General features: G+C 41.3%; 1 protein-coding gene across 4 annotated transcripts in view; it reads right to left on the reverse strand.

Annotated features, from left to right (window-relative positions):
- The window catches only part of MAPKAPK3 (MAPK activated protein kinase 3), an 81,833-nt gene that overhangs the window by 27,466 nt on the left and 34,752 nt on the right, over positions 1 to 19,615 (reverse strand). For all 4 annotated transcript variants that reach the window (XM_030956897.1, XM_030956894.1, XM_030956895.1 and 1 more), the window contains exon 2: positions 19,005 to 19,370. In XM_030956897.1, coding sequence (XP_030812757.1) covers positions 19,005 to 19,247 — 243 coding nt within the window. In that variant the 5' untranslated portion in view covers positions 19,248 to 19,370. The remainder of the gene's footprint in view (positions 1 to 19,004; positions 19,371 to 19,615) is intronic.

Here is a 19,615-nt window from a genome sequence, read left to right on the forward strand (position 1 = left end):
AAACCAATTCTAGAATGTGAATCAAGTGAAGTGAGCCACAGAGCCTACCATGCTCCTTTAGACATGTCTGGAAACTTGAAATTTTACATTTACCACAACCCTACCTCTTGCTCTGCCCAAAAGAGGTCTGGCTGCAACTTTTAAAGCTGCACTGTGCCCTTGTCTTTGGAAGCTTGTAAATAAATTCTCCCCACCTTTGAGCTCTGTTCAACTCTGCAGGCCATGGCCTTGAATTCCTGGCTGTTTTGCAATGTGTGCAATAACTTTGCTCTCCTGGATACAACCACACAGTTGTCTTACATACCTTGCAAGAGGTACACAGCCAAACAGATATCTGGCAGAAGAAAAAGCTAGAAATATATTTAAATCTCAGTGCTCTCAGGCTCTTGAAAGGTGAAATTTAAAGGTTGCATTCTGCAGAGATACCATCAAATGTAAATATTACAGATTTATAAATAGTCTATAGTGTTGCACATTCATGCAATATTTCTCAGCGCAGATTTCATCTAGGTCACATATGATAACATTATCTCCTTTCACTATGCAAACCTTCCAAAACACATTTGTTCTTGCCTGTCCTAAAATCCAGGGCACACAGTCAATAGTCACATTCCTCACCTTATCTCTCCCATCTCCACGCTCTTTGCCTGTAATGCTGTCACCACAGATTTTCTTATTATCAATAATCTCTTGTGTTCAGTGGGGATTTATTATTTATTGTGCCTTTAGCTCAGACATCTTGTTTCCAAGTCTTTATTATTTGGGTAAAGTTAGTGCACAATTCACAGTGGTATCTACCACTTCAAGACATGGAAGAGAGCAGGCATCACATCCCCAATCCCACATCTCCCTCCCTCTGTTCCCTGGAGCCTTCCCTCTCTCCTGCAATATCACAAAAAGGACCCTTTGCATTGCTCAGGGCACACAGACCTGCCAGTTCCAGAACCCCAGAAATGATTAAATTTTTCAGATACATTGATATTCTTTTACACAGTTGAGTGGCTAATGCCAGGCCAATAAAAACTGGAAAGGAAACCCAGCCTGTACGGTGTATTTTCACCAGAGCCATTTGCAGTGTGTCTTGTGACCACTGCACACACAGAAGCACCTGTAGAAGAAGCTTTGGCAATTCAAAACCCTGAAGTTCTGATCCAGTTCAGGCAAATGAGGTAACTTTTGTAAAGAGAAGTGAAGAAGTAAAAAACTGAGTCATCATCTTTGCATGTTCCTGACTAAAATAAATCAGTTAGCAGTAAAGCAGATGAGGCCCAGCTTGCAGCTTTCACTGGAAAGGCTTCAGAGGAACAAAGGAAGAGCAGTGAGGCTTTATTGGAAGGGACTGATGGCAGCATCAACAATAACCTGAGCACCACTGAACTCCTGAGCAGTGTTCCTTGAATGCTGTGCTGTGATACTCTCTCCATGTGCCACTTACCCCGAGATTCCTGCAGCTCATGGCCTGGAACTGCCTGGAAGATTTCATAATGGATTTTCTGACACAATAATGTATTTACATGCAGGCAACCCATGGACTGCTCTGGCTTGGTCAAGAGCCTAAGCTCTTGCCATTAAGAGACTGGGGCCAGGAATCTCAGATCCTTTTGTGTGTCACAGACTTCTTTTGGGACAAAACCTGACTTTGGATGTCACTTTCTCACGTTTTACTGCAGTGGGGTGCTTTGGCATAAATTATTTGGCAATCTTCAACAGAGATGACAGAAACTGTAATAAATCCTAATAATATAAATTCTGTGCACACAGCAGAACTGAGCAATTCCATCAGTTCTGCTGTTTCTCTAAATTGTTTTCTCTGAACCATTTAATGCCCTTTCAATAAATACATAATAAATAAAATGTTGCAGAAAAAAAAAGAGAACCATTTGTCTATCTTCTACTTGCTAAGAACAGGTCTTTGTGATAATTACCAAAAGCAAAATACATATTTTATAATACGATTAAAATAGCCTTTATTACATTAGTGAACTTCATGATTAAGGTGCTTAATCTTAAGGTACTTAATTCAGGTGAGTAACCTGAATATTGCTCCCTTTGTATGTATTAAGCACAATATTATTACACACTATTCCTCCCCCTTTAACTTCATCCTTACACCAGAGCAGAGCCTGAAGCCAGTCAGGATGCAGGCAGGGATGCAGGGACAGGAACTGCCCCTCCCATCTCCTCTGCATTCCACACAGGCATTGCAAAGTGCAGCATAAAAAAGAAGGGTCTTGTGGTTTAACCACAGCTGAATGCTGCTCTGAGGATTCTGCTCTTGCTGAAGTCTCCTGCAATGCTCAGGAAGTCAGCTGAGCCCCACAGGTACCCTCTAATTGCTTGCTCCTCATTTCCCAGGGCCTGGACTGCAGCTGGATTTGCCAAAGTCCTGGGCACTCCCAGCTGGGGCACAGCTTGGGTTTGAAAAGCTCCACTGAGTTCAAGAGCAATCTGTAGCTGTGGGGGAACCCAAACCAAGCCACCCTCATCTGAGATATTTCATAGTCAGCTCACAAAATCTGGGGGAATGTTACAAGTTTAACCTCTTCACCTGCTCCATATACACAAAGTAGAGACAATGCAAACTCATCTTAAAGCCATGTTGAGAAAATAACAGTGATCCAGGCATTAGAGTGGAAACACCCCAAAGCACAACCAGGAGGAAATGAACAAAAACCCAAACCCTGTTTTCAGAGCAGGTCAAAGCTAACCTGAAATAGAGAAATCCATACACTGAACAAGGACAACGAAACCAGCTATTGAAATCAATCATTTATCACTCCAATATTTTTGTCTGCACTGAAAAATACAGAGAGAAAATATAGAGTGCAAGATAGTCAGAAGTATAAACACAGCATAGGTCCTGACATCTCCTACATCTGAATGCTCCATTTACCAATGGAAAATGCTATTTATGAGGGAGCTTTGTGTATGTGAGAGCAGACTGATCATTACAGATTTGGAACTTGGCTGAACTTGGGATGATTTTAAGGGTGACAGGGCAAGACACACCCAGAACAAAATTCACCCCTCAATAAACCCCAAATCCAAGTAACTGGCAAATTACTGACACCAAATTTGTATTTTATGTAGTCAAAACAACTTTTCCTCTAGTCTTATTACTGGAAAGGTTGAAAAAATTCTGCCCAAACAACTCCTGCAAAACTATTGCAGCTCAGCACAGGAAAACCCATCCTTCAAATCTGTCAAAGTACTGAGATGTGTGAGGCCATGCAGACCAAGGCAATCCCACCAGGAAGCAAAGTTCTTGGTCCAGCCCAATTCAGCCTCTTTGCAGAGGCACAGTGGAGTTCCCTGCAAAGAGCACTCATAGCATTGATCTCACCATAGCATCATTTTCCCTGACATCTATTTTTTTTTCTTTTTACACGAGATTTATCACATTAGTCACAGATCTGATGTCTTCACCAAGATAAACCACTCTCTCAACTTACAGATATTTTGCCTGAGCAAGGACAATGACTTTGGTGGTTATTTTTGTTTCTTTCCACAATGAACTCTGATACTGCCCTAGAGGCTAATTACATCAGGAAAGTAATCAGCATTTTGAGATGCCTTTTCCTGATGCTGTCTTCAAACCACATCTATTCAGCTTTCATCACTGCTCTCCCTTCAAACACCCCTTATCCAGAAGGATCTGCTTTGGAACAATTCAGATGGCTGATGTTTCCTTGATAGGCAGTATCTGTCACTTGATGCTGAGATTTGCAGGCTGCAAAGGCAGTTCCATCCACACATTAAGTGGTTCCAGCACTATTACAGTGAATCAGATCAACCCTGATGCACCAAAAATAACGGAGGGTCTTGATAGAAACTTCCTTAACTTCTTTAATGCTGCTGTGCTGTCATTAATTAATCCCCAGAAGGGATAAACTCAAGTATCTGCATGCATTAGGCTTAATACTTTACTTCTGCCTATTTCTCACATCTTCTAGAGAAGTACATGCCTTCTACTTTGTTTTGATTTTGTAACATTGTATTGATGACTTTACTGTTGTTAATCTGTACCTCATACTTCTGCTTGAAAATCATTTACAAAAGCAGAGGAATCAATTACTTAACACAACTCTCAGCATCTTTTACTGCAACTTCTTCATTTGCTTTGCTCAAATACAGCCTAATTTTTCTGGTATAGTAAAGAATCAAAGACTTGAATAAAAGACTTGATACCTTTATTAATGCCTGATTGATCCAATAATCAAAACTAGGAATTATCTTCATTTCAGCATTATATTACACAAAATTGTGCCACTACACTGCCTTAAAAAAAAAAGTAATTTTCTACCACTCTGGTTTTATTTTAACTGAAATAATAAAATCAATAATTCTTAAACTCATTTATCTGATTGTTCTCTTCTTTCAGTAAGGGTCATTATCTCCATGTCTTTCAGCCCTACTATACTTAGTTTGTTTTATTTTCCTCAGTTCTACTGGGCTATACCAGATCTGTTGTGTACCTTACTTTTTTTATCTTACAAAGTCTATGGGTAAGTAATTTGCTGCCTCTTTTTCTCCCATTTCAAGATATCAATAAAACAGGTGAAATTAGAAGATACTTATTTCATACTTCATTCCTTGTGGGGCAATGAATAACACATTATATTTTAAGAAGAGAATTCTAAATAAATGCAATCAAACTAAAGAAGCCTGAGACTGTTTGACCAATTCTGCAGCCACTGTGCAGAGCAGCACAACTCACAGCCCAGCCTGGAAGGAAACAGCACAGGGAACACTCCCCACTGCTGCCCCAGCCTTCTAACACTGCATGGAAAGGTAACAACTGCATGGAAAAAGTACTCTGGCCAACCAGCAGAAATACTAAACGTGCCTCATAGCTCCTGCAAGTCTTCCATGGGAACACTTGAACAAAATAACCAGGTAAACTTTGGCATATTCTGCTGAATAAGAGCCTCATATATCCACATTTTTCTACTCTCATTTCTGGCAGATTTCAAGACATAAAAATATAATCCTGTGTGGATAGACAGGAAGATGTAAATGTTGAAGTTGGAACACAGACCTCATGGGGACAGAGTTAAATGGAAGAACCTTGGGTTACTGGAGGGTCAGAGGCACAAAGACAGCACAGCTCCATGGAATGGCAGCAGCACCATCTGCTCTGGGACTCCCCTCTCCTATATCCTTCATTTACACAATCTACAGAAGCCTGAGTATTCCCCAAAATGCTTACTGACTTCCACTTTCACAGTCAGTGAGCAAACAAATAGAGCTTCAAAACTGAACTCCCAATTCAAGGCAAACTCCAATAGGCTTTTCAGGAAAAAGGCAGAAAGGCATCTAACATTTTTGGTTTAGTTACTCATCCTACAAGTTAGGGTTTGTTGTATATTTGCAGTTACTAACAAGCCTCTAGTGGGCTACAGTTCTCAGTAATTAATGATTATTTGTTCCATTTTCTCTAAATAATACAAATTTTGGCTCTCATGCTCTTACACAAAGATATATATTAACAAGAAAAAAGGGCAAACCAATGTATTTTATTTTGAGCTAACAAGGTCCATGATTTCAGAAAATAAGAAACATGCAAATAATATACCAGAGCTTATGTTTCTATATAACTCGTAAAAATAAAATAAAATTAGGGGGAAAAGCCTCACTGAATGGGGAGCATATGAACTGTAAAGAAAAGGTAGAGATAATACAGTTCTATCTCACCTCAGAAAAAGTTCAAGTGCAAATTCCTTGTTTTATTTTAAAAGCAATTTTATGTTTTCTCTTTTTTGGTGCCTTATTTAAAAAGTTAAGTATTGAAAACACCAAATTTAGTAGTTTGGAAAAAAAATTAGTAGCAAATTTAATCATGTTTGAAAACTACAATTTCTATTTATTGACTGCTAAATGAACTTGGGAAAAAGGGAAAAAATGTACAGAGTGATGTCTCACAGATTACTTTCCCCTCATATAATTTTTAATAAAAATTCTAAAGTTTTGGGGTGGAAGCAAAAGTTGACATTTACTGACATTCAGTAGTTAAACTGTAATTCTTCCAGAGAATGAATAGCAGGAAAAGGTGGGGGTGGAAGAGAAGGGAATCAACTTCTGCTCTGATTACACAGAAGAAAAAAGTTAAAAAGCATGGAATAAACTGAATGAAAGCACAAACCCACGAGGATTTGCAGATGAAGTTCTCCCAAACAAGGGGGAGGATGTCAGAGTTCCCAGGAATACTGATTTTGGGCTCCCTAGAAATACTCCCTAGCAAGCAGGCAGTCAGCTCTGGACCATTCATGGCCAGCAGTCCCACCAAAGTGGGAGAGATCGCTGCTCCTGGTGTCTCAGTGACCAACACACCCTGACAGCTCCCAACGTGCACAGGGCTCTATTTGTGTGATGAGGAAGGTGCTTTCTAAATGTAATGAACCCATTTTCTAAAAGTAAACAGAAAATTAGAAAACCCCCACAGGTTTTGAAGCAGGGACACAACTGCTCTCTGCAGATACAAAGCACCAGTCAAGAATTCTGTATTATCATATAACAATATGTGCACAGGAATCTAAAGATTGCTACAGTCCACAGGTAGAAGGTATTTCAATGAGTAACTTGCAGATTTAGATTAAATGTGGTATGAAAGCGTAAATTGTCTTACTAAATTTTTAATTAAAGTTTAAGTATCATTTGAAGGCTTGAACAGACACCTCAATGCAGCCTAATTTCTCAGTAGGGTCACTGCATTAGAAAAGTTCCTCCTATGAATGGTTTCAAGTTAAAAAGTTGAAACTGAGGGAGTTCTATCCTGGTGAGCTCTTTTGCAAAAACACCCAAACCTGGCAGACTTGGGAGCTTTAAAGGATATTGGTCGTCAGAGAAGGTGAGGAGCCCTTGGTAATTAGAAGCAACACAAACCAGAACATTTATACTAATAATATATTAACAGTGTTAATCTCAGGCAAAGAGCATTTAATGCTCTTGTGCACATAAAGGGGGAATGACAAGCAGCAGCCTCCGGGTAATCCTCTACACAGCAGGAAACCAAGGGATGATGGGACACATTAATATTATTAATTTTTAATATAAAACAGAGCAATGCTCCTTGGTGATGAAGGTGGTGTGTTGTGCACATGAGAAGTTGGTGACCAGTGGTGATAACAACTGCTCCCCTTACCGAGCCATCCCTATTTTAACTTGCTCAAATGCAGATGGAAGATCAAGTTTAAAAGACAGAAATTTTCTTTTTGGTCTGCCTAGTCACAGCATCCTCAAGAAGCAGAAATAAATATCTGGAACTTGCATGACTGAGTCAGAAAGCAGTTTTTGAGCACTCAATACAGTCACAGCTCCCTGAGTGGCCTCAGGTGGTCAAATTTAGGGTTTACATAAACAAAACCAGAGAACACAAATCTCCTCATGAGCTTTGATGCTTGGGATAGATGGCCCAGAAGACATGGGAGAAGCCCCACACTGAGCAGGAGCATGGATGTTTTCCCACACTACCCTCAGAGATTTCTGTCCCGCAGCCCTTTCTCACACTGACTGCCCAGGCTCCAAGCTTGAGCCATTCTCCTCCTCCAGAACTGCCCTCCTGTGAAAGCTGCTCCCTTCTGGCAGGACAGAGGAAAAATCCTGGTTTGGTTTTAGACCCAAGCAGTCCTACACAGAAATTACCTCACGTTGCCAAAAATGAAGACTGCCACAAACAGCAAGAAACATTTAACAATAAATCACTACTGCTGTGTTGGACGTTTCATTGAACCAACGCTTGGGAGAACTTTTTCCATATTTTCCCTGGGAAACTTGGCTTTTGTGCACACAACACAGCATTCACCCTCCCTCACACCTCCACAACTGATTCAGACAGCAGAGAGGTGGGAAAGACTCAGAACTAATTGCTCTTGTATGAAGTGTTTTATCAATAATGTATACTGCTGTTTTCTCCTCCTCTGAGTGCAGCAAGAGGTCAGTTCTGGCAGATCTTGAGTGTCTTGTCCCATTTTTCACCAGTAACAGACACAGAGTTAGACACTTGCCTGCCCAAGCCAAGGCAGTCACAACAGTCACAGCAGAGACACCCTGGCAAGCAGGGATTCTGAAATCCAGCTGGAAAGGAAAGTCACCCTCACACTCCCTTCACCTTCACAAGGCCTTTAACAACAGCATCTCAGCACCAGGAAAAAGTTATTACAGGCCTAAGAGACTGGAGAGAAATCCTACCTGATACCAATCCACCAGAACTGGGACTGTTTCTAAATTAATTGACCTTTCCCCATGTGCCACTCTCACTTTGGCAGTTTGCTTCCCTGCACTCTTCAGAGATGCTACTTTGTAGGTTTTCAAACATTAAAATAAAAATCAACTTTAAACCCTCCCAGCTAAACATGACAAACCTGGAAAACCACCTAATTCCAGTACACAAGACAGCTGTGCAGATATTTTGCCCTTTGTAAGCATGACTTACATCCCATGAACTCTGATGCAAAGCCAGATACTTGTTAAGAAACTGAAATGAAGAGTAAGAATACAACCAGCTCCCAAAGTAGTTTGCAATTCTATTCCAAGTTCCAGATACAAAGCTTAGCCTTTAAAAGCCAATAGCAGATATGCAAAAATTGAATTAAAATCTGCAATGGGGTGCATGATTTCATCATATATTTAAGCCAGTTTAAAGTATTAACTACCCATGCCTGAAGTTTCAGCTTCTGGTTTTAACTGTCTTTAGCAGTTAGGTTTTACCCTAATTCATATAAAATGTGCAAATAAGAAGCAGAATGTGCCTGAAAGGAACTTCCAATAACATTACACTGTTTGTATTTCCACAGGCCAAGTCTCATAAAGCACCTTCCTCCCTGCCCTTCAGAAGAAGGCGGGGGAAAAAAGATCTAAATATGAATAGCTGTTGCAAAAAAGCTATTTCACCTTATGTTTACACCCAAGCTTGGACAAGTACAAATTGCCCAGGAAGACAAACCCTTAACATTAAACTATTGTGCAAGGGATGGACATTACCCAGAGGCACAGCCACCAGCAGAGCTGAGGCCACAGCTCCATTTCCCTCTCCTTAGACAGGAGGATATTGTACCCCTGAAGCAGCAGTACATTTAACACAAGAGAAACAATAATATGCCTTCTGAAGCTCAAACTTTCATTATTTATCCTGACAGTTTTGTGTTTATCAGTTGTAACAACAGGAACAGGAAGATCAGAGCTAAATTTGTACAGTATATTAAAACTACAGGGGGTTTCTTCACATTTGAAATGCTCAGAGAAGCTCTGTTTTCTTTCAAGATCTCCACAGCATCACAACCTCTTAGCTCCTGGGGCAATGAATTTCACAGGTTAACTGTGTTTTAGAAATTCCTTTTAAATAATGCAATATTCCAAGGTCAATAGCAGTGAGGCTCAGTTCCCACCCTAAGGAAATGGGTGCCTTGGAAAACCCAACCAAGCAGGTTTAATTGGAGCAGTGTTGGGGGGGATGAAACAGGAAAGCCTTATAAATATGATTGCCTGGCAAAAGATTTTGAGAATATGGAAACTATAAGCAAGATTGAAATGAAAGCAAGCTTTGAGATCCCTTAGTTGCTGAACAATGGGAAAACAATGGGGTGGCTGGCTGAAGGTAATCCCCTTTTGATGAAACAAGACCCTCTGCAAGCAGGCAGGTCCAAGGGTCAGAGCAGACCCTGCTAGCTTGGCAGAAGGGGTCCAAAGAGGAGTTTTTAGGGTTTAAAATGTAGCACAGTATGGTAATGCAGTGATTCTTACAGGCTGTATGTAAATGCTATAGGATTTGTATCTTGCACTAGACTGGCTAGTGAGAATCAGAATATTCAACACAGAAGATGATTTATGGTATTGTAACGGGAACTTTGCTCTCTTAGCTCTTACCTACTTACTTTTCTATACTCTTAGCTCTTACTTACTTACTCTCTCAGCTCTTACCCCTTTTACTCTCTTATGCTTTCAGCTCTTACCCTCTCATCCTCTCTACCCCTCTCTCCTCTCGGGCCTGCTCCGAGCTGAGGCTGGCAGCTCCCAGCAGGGCCCTGCCCGCAGGCCCTTTGCAATAAACCACAAGTGCACGACCTGGCTGCAGAGATCTCTCGTCTCCGTGCATCCCGACCGTGCTGCCCCCGTCGCTCTTACAGAGCAGGTTTCACATTACTGGGCAAGGTGAAAGGATTGACAACTTTTCGTGTTATCATTCACACACAGACATTGAACATGGGTCAGAAAGAATAGTGCGCTGCTCCCCTTTATCGCAAACTTACTGCTCCAGGGTTTGTATGTATGCAAAAGCCCTATTTTGTCCACAGAAAAACTCCTTAAAAAGCAGAGGACACAGCAGCGCCCTTACAACAGAGGCTTGAAAGAACAGGAAGCTTCAAAGCATCAAGGAACCACCAAGCCCCATCTACATCCCAAATGTCAAATTTTGACTGTAAATTGATTGGAAAGGGAAGAGCAGAACAAAATGAAAGGCTTTTACTCTTCACCAAGACAATGGGGACGTTGTGCTGTAGCGTGGCTGCAGCAAGGCCGGTACCGTGGCACAGCAGCTGAGCCAGAAAATGCAGCGCCCTCCCCTCCCTACCTTGGATCTCTGACATCTTTGGTGCTAACAACTCGTTGCTGTGGAAACCAGACTGCCTCTGACAAAGCCACATTGACTAAAAGCAACATGTGGGAAAATGCAATAAGGCCCTGAGAGAAATTAATCCTTTACACGAAAAATAAATATAATTTTGGTTAAAAATTTAGCAAGTAAAAGGGAGTATTTCTCAGAGTTAGAACAACAGGCAAGAAGACACTGGCAAATGTCAGGCCTTGTGGCACTGGAAAGGGATTTTAAGGACATTTAATCCCTGAAATATATGGCAGATTCTGGGCTAAGGAGTCCAACACAGAACACAGGTGTGTGAGGCAGCTGCTCCCTATCCAGTTTTAAACTGCTCTCCTTTGAAAACAAAACTCCACCCAGCCCCACCCCACAGTACAACAGAAGGCAAGGCTGGCACAAAGCAGCACTGAAGGGCTTTCACAAGGCTCAGGCTGACTCACACCTGGGCAAAACACCCAGCCAAAACCTCAGCACAACCCAGGCCTGGCCAGTGATCATGAGTGCTCCACGCCCTGCCATTCCCAAACCATTTATATATCTCAGAAATGCCATCCAAAAACCCCATAAACAATCAATTTTTTTTTCTGATTTCTCCCCTTACAACAGTCTCAATAAATCTGTCCTCAGCCTTTGTTGACTCAGATCCCAGGAGCTGCTTTAGGGCCTGTTACTTGGAATGCCAGCATCCTTAAGAGAGTATTCAAGAAAAAAAAAAATCCTGGGAAAAAGCCCATGGACAAGAGCCAGAGTTTGAACTGGCAAGACTTAAGATCTGTGCACAGTGCAACTTTAATAAGACTGGCTCCTTATCCAGATCATCTGAAATTACTCATAAAGATGGCACACTCAGAGTGATTTGTTTGGGTACTGGGGGTTTTTAAAACAAATTCAGCAAGCAAACTTCTCTGGAGGAAAAGTTAACTTTTATACAAATCTAATATTTAGGTTTTTTCTCAATACAGGCCATGAAAGCTCCAGTGCAAAGTGCCAGGTATCACAAAGATTCGGGAACTGGGAGGCCACTCATGATTTACATGCTGAGCAAGAACCCTCTCCCCTTCACTGCCGAGGTATTAAAATGCTGCAGCGTTACAGCTTAATCTCATTTACGGAGCTTTGAATCATCTTAAGTACTTAGGAAGTCTGTGTAAAATACCACAATCCCTGCAGTTTATACACCCTAATCCAGACAGACCACACCACCAGCTTTCACTGCTGCTGATGGAAAGAAGTTCTCACGGTTTCCCATTAGTTAAGCAGGGCATCTACTGTCCAGCTCCAGCACTGGCCACAGCCCTGCCCCTTCCCTTCCCATCAGTGTCTTCAGAGAGTGCAAGAGCCACATGGACTGCACACAACTCTGCAGGGCCAAAAGACATAAAAGACATAAAGCTCTGCAGACAACTGTACTGTTGCTAATAGAATATTACACACCATCCTAAAGTCTGCTGTTCTAAGGACACATTTATCATGGGAAACTGAAACAGGGAAACAGATTCAGGTCATATGAGAAATGGGAACTTCTTCAGGGTCAAGCAAAGACCAACTGCAAAAATATTTAGGGATGCAAAATGCTGCATGATGGTGTAAATAAATCAAAGATTGTATCATTTTTTAAAAGAAAAAATAAATCACTGTATACAGTGAAGTGATTAAAACAGAACAGTCTTCATAGGCAAGACATTAATCCACTAACTTCCTCAAATTCACATTGCCTCTTGCTCCCAATAACAGTGACACCTTCTTTCTCTGTGTTTCCCATGAATTTATCACAGCACGAACATAATCTCTGCTTTCTGCTGAAACTGAACTGGCACAAAAGACAACAAGAAGCCATTCATTCTCAGGCCAGGCCACTCTTAACACAGGGTGCTACCAGACAGAGGAAAATACACTAAGGAAAAAGGGATGTGTGCGAGCCTTGACATTCAGGTGTGGACCTGATACTTCCCAAATGTTATCAGGTTTTTTCCAGTCTGGGAATCTTTCTACATGACCATAAGTAAATACACCTGAAGTACACTTGTGTTGTAAATTAAGTTTAAAATTCTTGCATCTTGCTCCTCTGCACTTAAGCTGATTTGCAAAATCCAGTTACCTGTAACGAGACTCCCACTAGCACAAATCAGCGAGGTTTCCTTTGGTTAAATGGCACAGGAGGATTTATACTCTAAAGCGAGGAGGGGGAGATAGAGAAGAGCCTTCTAGTCCGAGGAGGGTGTCAGGCGATCAGCGGTGCCTGACCGAGGCACAGACGTGCTCTGCTTTCAGCACCTTCCCCGCAGCTGAGTAAGACACTTATCTGGAGCTTTATCAGCTCTTTGAACCTGGCAAGGCGGGGAACGCGCCTTGATCTTCCCCAGCTTTGTTGCCGTGCAAGTCAGGCTATAACGTGTGCCAGCTTGCTGAGAGACTGGGGGAGAACAGAGAGGTGCAAAGTAGCATCAACATAGCCAAATGCTATAAACCATTAAGTCATCTTGAAAAAGCAAAACTTTCTGTTTCTGCTTCTTAGGCTTAATTAATTGCCATTGAATAAAATAAATCTATTACATATGGTTCCATTATTCCAGACTGAGCCCATCTTTTTATTTTTTAAATTATTTGCTATATTTCAAATAAAGAGCAGACCAGTCAAGAATGTCAGCTCTTCAAAGTAAATGGATAATTCCTTGTTTTTTAAAAATTAACTAGTCCAACTGACACTTTGAAAGGTGCCAGTCTGGCCCCAATAAGAACAAAGTGCTCAAAGACTCTGGTCTTGAATGACTCATTGGTTTAAAAACAATTCTTGTAGCAGTAGAAACGACCCACTTTTTAATCGACTGGAAGTTATTTTAGGTATTTTATGCATATTTACATAATAGTCACCAAGATTGGCACTGAAGGATAAAATTCAAGGACCAGTCTGATGCTATCCATATTTTAGGCACTTCTCTGTAGACAGGGCTGCCATTTCACCAGAACTCTTCAGAAGTCCTATTCATTGTATGCTGTATCCAGCTTTGATCTACAGCACAGCTCCGAGACTTTGTTACTCAGACCAAGGTGTGTTACTGACACTGAATTTACTGTAGCATGAGACAAACCAGCATAAACCCTCTGCAGGAAACATGATAGGTAAGAGGGAACTACAAAATACTTCACTAGAAAGTGCTGATTTCCTCCAGAAACACACAATCATTCCAGAAGATCTGCTTCACCCTGGATAAAGCCTATTACACTTGGTTCTCCAAGCTGTCATCACAGTTCTAAGCTTAGCACACCATTATTCTTCCTTATGCCAAAAATGTTGAAATGTTTCATTCTTAATCTGGCATAATTCTCTTCTAAAAATGCAATCTGAAGCATCTCAGAAGATTGGTAACATTTCCTATTCTACAAGCAGTCATCAGCCTAAAATAACCTTCACTTTCACTGTGTGCAGCGCTTTCTCCACTGCTGCATCATTTTCTTTGGTCATCATCTTACTTCAGGCAGCAAGCAGGGTATTTTACAAGCACCAGCTATTTAGATAATTTGCAAAACAAATACTTTGGACTGTACAGTCTCCTGTTTGTGAGCAATCATGACCTAACTCCAGGGTAAACTAACTGGAAACAGACTTTCCCAATAATAGCTTTTGCAGAACTATTTAATGTAATCAGAAACATTAAAATTGAGTGGGAGACAGAAACATAGCTCAAGACTAAATGAAACTGAGGTAGAATGCCTGTCTCTGTCCACAGCAACTCACCTATGGAAAGCAGAACAACATTCTCTAGATAGTTTTATGTGTGGGTCCCAAGAATAATTTTGGGAAGGAGTTATTTTGCAAATTTTTTTTCTCCATTACCTGTTTTCTTTCCTTCTGAGAAGAAAGTTATGCTAACACTCTTATGCATAGCAGCAGAAACTCCTACTCTACAATTATAATTTCTATCGTTCACTAAATATTCCTCAAACCTAAAAGGCAAGGAGGGTGTTCAATTTTGTGTTTGCTTTTTGCTTTATTTAACATTTGGGCTATGCCTATTTGTCTTCAAATCAGCAAGTTACAGTCACTTTTCTGCTGGCATTCAGCAGCACTCACAGTACATTTTCCATGAGGCAGGGGATGGCTTAACTCACTATTTATTCCAGAGGATAAGGTCTGTGTGTAGATGTGGTACCTGGGGACATGGTTCAGTGATGGGCTTGGAAGTGCTGGGTTAATGGTTGGACTTGATCTTTAAGGCTTTTTCCCAACCTAACCAATTCCATGAAGTAGCAGGTCCATTCATACACCCTCCACCTGAGCCTGGAAGTGTTGGGTGGCTGGAGGATCTGCAGTACACAGGGCATGTGCCCAGTGCTTAGGGGAGAAGCATTTTACCACTGCTGCTCAGGAGTTACCCATGCCAAAGTGCCAATGCACCCATAACCAAAGTACTCAGCTTTCCTGAAGTTCCAAGGGTCTTTGTTTTGTGGCTAGGCCCAAATTGGCTTTCCTTTTCTTCTGGAGAGAAGCACCACCTGTTTACTGAAGATAAATAATATGGCAATGATGTCTAACCCTGTCTTCACATCCTGAAACATCCACCAAAATCCTGAAACTGCAGATGCAGAGAAGCTCCAATACCCTGCAGGAGGCTCTCTACCTCTCTGTTTTCTCTATTCTTATTATTTCTTAATTCCAGCTCTGAGCCCTTCCTACCATCTTCCACAAAAATAAAGGAGATCATCAAATACACTGAAGTATTTTTTGACACCACTTAGCAGGAATTTGTGCCAAAAAAGAAATGAGGGAGAAGGAAAGAAAGAACAAGGAGCTGTAGGTTGGGGTTTTTTTCATGGAAGGCAAATCCCAGGACTTCACATTTATCCTCATAGGTAAGCAGCTGTTTTGGTTTCCTCCTCTCCCTAAAAACAGTGAGGAGTGCAAACACCAGCAGAGAACACTGGGGCAGATGTCAGTGTTAAAGAAGTGGAGGTTAAACTTGCCCTAAAGCCCCAAAAGGTAAAGTGAACAGAAGGGGGCAGGCTGGCAGAGAGGACATAAAAATAGAAGAGTGACTAGACTTCACTTGACAGCTATTTCTGGATCAACTATGGAAAGAGATCTGAGAAGCTTTTCTATTTGTAAGGGAGACAGAGACTAAAACATAGCTACCTTCTAGAAGGCCACAGTCCTGCACAGCAGTTTTGTTTATGCTTCTACTTTTCTAAATCCTCGTGTTCTCATTATTTGGAAACAGTGCTGTTCAGCCAAAACGTCATTATGTGTCTAAGTGAGAAACCAGATGAGATTTTCTGGAGCAGGACAGCAATGCCTGTGGCATTTCAATTTAACAGAAACAAAGCTGACAGCACATTGTAAACTGGGCAGCGAATCCCAATGCCAAGCAGAGTAAACTAAGCCATACAGTATTTTAGGAAAATAACCAAAACCCTGCAGTATCTCCAAAAGGATGACTTGCATGTTCCCACTCCAAAATGATTAATGAAATTCTAACCTGTTCCAATTATGGATATGGACTAACAACAACAACAACAGGGACCTCCCAATTACAGCATGGAGTGTTTGACTGATGTATGGCTCTGGGAATGAATATTTTTGCCTGTTCAAGCCCTTTCCTCTTGAGTACCCCTGCTAAAATTCCTTCCATTGAGTAATTTGTATCCAGACCCTGGCTGTGCTGGCTCTGTTCCCATGTAAAAGAAAACCTGCAGGCAGAAAGCAGTGTGATCTGCCCAGTCAGGAGCTGCTTTAATGGGCAAGTTTGATGTGAAGGGGAACAGCCTATTACACTTTATCTTCAGCAGCAGGAGCGATGTTCTTCCTTTCCCAGGAGCAGGTTACAGCAAGCACTCTCATGCCTGAAGTATTTGTCCACAAATATACATAAATCTCAATGGATATGTGCAAGCAAGCTCCAGAAAAAAAATCCATCCGGCATCCCTTTTTTTCATGTTCAACTTGCAACTCAGTCTTTCCATTTCTCTTTACCTGTCATATCAGTTGGATTTGCTCTGTAACAGCTTCATCAGTCTCCACTTTCTATTCCTGTAAGTGAATGATAACCCTGCCATCACACCTGAGAAGAACGAGCAGTGGCAAGGCCCTGTTGTCCCTACACGGAGAATTCTGCTGTGAAGCTGTTTCTGAATATTTTTTTCCTAAGCTTCTTGTCTCTTTTATATAACTGCTTTGACTGGATGATTTGCTCTGAACTGTCATCTGGAGCAGGTTTGGGACTTGTGTGGCCCAGTTCAGGTTTCACAAGAAACAAAGGAAAAACTTCCCATGAATATTTTCATCCTTGCAAATATCTTCAGGGTTGGGAAAAGATGTTTCTATTCTTGCAAATTAAGCAAGCAGAGTTTTTATCCCTCCTTGTTGGGTAATTTCCTCACTAGACCATCTTTGCAGAGAGCAGTGGATTCTCTCTGGGCTGCTGGCAGTTTTACTTAATTGCATGTTTAACTTTTTATTCAGCACTTAAACCCATAATGATGAGAAATGCACACATGCAAGCAGCAAACTATTATCTGCCATTCAAACTCCCTAGAGAACTTATAAACATCTTAATATTGCTGCCATACTTCTGTCCTGTTCAGAAGAAAAGTGCACACATTGCACAGCTGGATGGGGAACAGGATGACAAACACATTTAGAGGGTAAGGTCAGGGATACATCAGCTATTGCTGACCTGTAATGACTGGGGAAGTGGAACTTTGGTCCTTAATGTATATTAAAAGTTCTGAAAAAAGCAGCCCACTCAATCAGTACTAAACACAAACAGGTATTAGAGACTCCACCAATAGGCTCCTCCAACCCATCAAGCAAAAGACATTCTATCAGGGCACAGCAACTTCCATTCTCTTCTCCCTCTCCCCAACTCTGAGGGCTAAAATTAAAAAATCATTTCCAGATGCTAATATACATTGGAATACGTTTTCTACTTCATTCCAGAGCTACAAAATTTGCTCTGGAACATACTTGTTGCTGCTGGATTGCCCTCTGGAAAGGCAACCTCTGTTTTAAAATGCTTCCAGCCCTTATGACTGCAAACTCTTTGAAGTGTGAATGATTTCTAACCAGCAACAAAGCCACTGAACTCTTCAGAAACAGCAGATCAGCTTCAGCATTAACTATGATCCTTCATCACAGTATGCTAACTTTAGAAATTAATGTTGCTAGCACTGCAGAAGGACCTGATTAATGGATCATCTCAGAGATACAAAGATGTGACACTCCCCATGGCAGGTGCAGAACCCCAGTACCTGCAGCCTGTTGTCAAAACCTCCAGTTTCCCTATGATAAACTTCTGTCAGTCAGCTATGTGAAGCTAATAAAAGAGTGTGATAAACTACATCAGAGTGTTGGAAACACATTAATTAATCAGCAAATTATTGTATTATAAGCTTTTCTAGTTCCTCTATTATTTTTTTTTCCAGTACCCCAAGCTGCCAGGTATTCCCAGGCTTCTCTATCACAATGCAAAGGCTTTGGTGGGGACAGCAGTTCTGTTTGCTAGAGACCATCTCCAGGCCTTGGCAGAGCCTCCAGCTGACCCCTGGCAGATCCACTCTGCTCCCAGCACACATGGAGTGGGAAAGGAAGGATACCTGAGAGCCTCCTGGACCCACCAGATTAACATCAGCAAGGAATCTGTAACACCCATAAGTAATTCTCATGACAATTACTTCAGCTGCTTTTAGTCTTCTGGTACCGAACCATTCTGGTTCTCATTTAGGCTGCTTTTTTCCCAATAATGTGGTTTAAGAGCACCACGGAATTTTCAAGTTTAAAAGCTGCAGAACAAAAGGCAAGTAAGCTTTATGCTCTCTAATGAATGGTTATTGCTCTATTTATTTAAGTGGTACTTACCACCATAAATATCTACTAAACTCACTTGCCATACTGGTGTAATCGGTGCTTTCCCAGGAAATATCCTTTGGTAAATTGATCACAAAAATAAAGGAGGAAAATAAATTAACAACCAGAAATGCTCCTTAAGAAAAATCTTCATACAGAGGAAAGACTGAAGATCAATGAACATTTAAGTATTTCACAGCTTAGACCTATTCACTGCACAAGATCCAAAACAGTTTCCTTTGTGAGTATTGCATAATATGTTCATTCAAAATCTAACAACTTTTCTCCCAGAACACACCAAGACATGGTTCTCTCCCCCGCTTTCTTGTCTTTAAAATATGAACATGAGAATTTCACAGCTGATAACATTATTCTGGAAGCTACACAGAATATTCTGGAAAAGGCTCAAGTTGGGACTCCAGTGTTGTGATAGCAAATGTTTCCACATATTCAGATTCTTCACGCACCACTCTTTGAGAAAGGTAAGCACAACAGAACAAGTAGCTTTTACAGGGAACGAACTTTGGCCTCCAAACCATAAATAAGGAAAAAAAGACAAAACACACATACCTTCAAAGCACATTTCTGGCCTGTCTGCTTGTTGAAACACTCCAGTACTTTGCCATTGATTCCTAACCCTAGCACACGTTTGGAGAGTTTGTAGTCGTCTGTAACTGCATGTTTTTTTATCTCAAGTTTGACATGGGCTGTTCCCCCAGGCAAGGATTTCACGCTGCTCTTGCTCTCCACACTGCTCTTGCTCTCCACGTGACTCTCTGCCTGGGATTCCTGTTCACTTTCACTTTGTTCCATATCAGGGAAGAGTTTGGGATGACAGATACCCCACAGGAATCTGTCGGGTATCTTCAGCAGAGCCCCTTCTCTTAAGCAATCAAACCCAGTGCTTCAGGCAGTCCATTTGCTCGCCATTTAGTCCTGAGTAGAAATGTAAACACGTGTTAGTAATTGATATCAACTAACTATTGTCCCACCTGACTGCTTTTCTCTTAACAAGATGACCAGGTGCCAGAGAGAAGTGTCGGGTCACCTCAGGAAAGCACACTTGAGCTTTACAGACCTGTCACCCCACTTCCAGTACACACAGATCCCAGTCTGCAGGTATAAATCACTGCTTTTACTGCAACAAAAAGTAACTGAGTAACTGCTGAGTCTGGGAGTAA

Source organism: Camarhynchus parvulus, chromosome 12, assembly GCF_901933205.1.
Source record: "Camarhynchus parvulus chromosome 12, STF_HiC, whole genome shotgun sequence".
Classification (NCBI taxonomy): domain Eukaryota; kingdom Metazoa; phylum Chordata; class Aves; order Passeriformes; family Thraupidae; genus Camarhynchus; species Camarhynchus parvulus.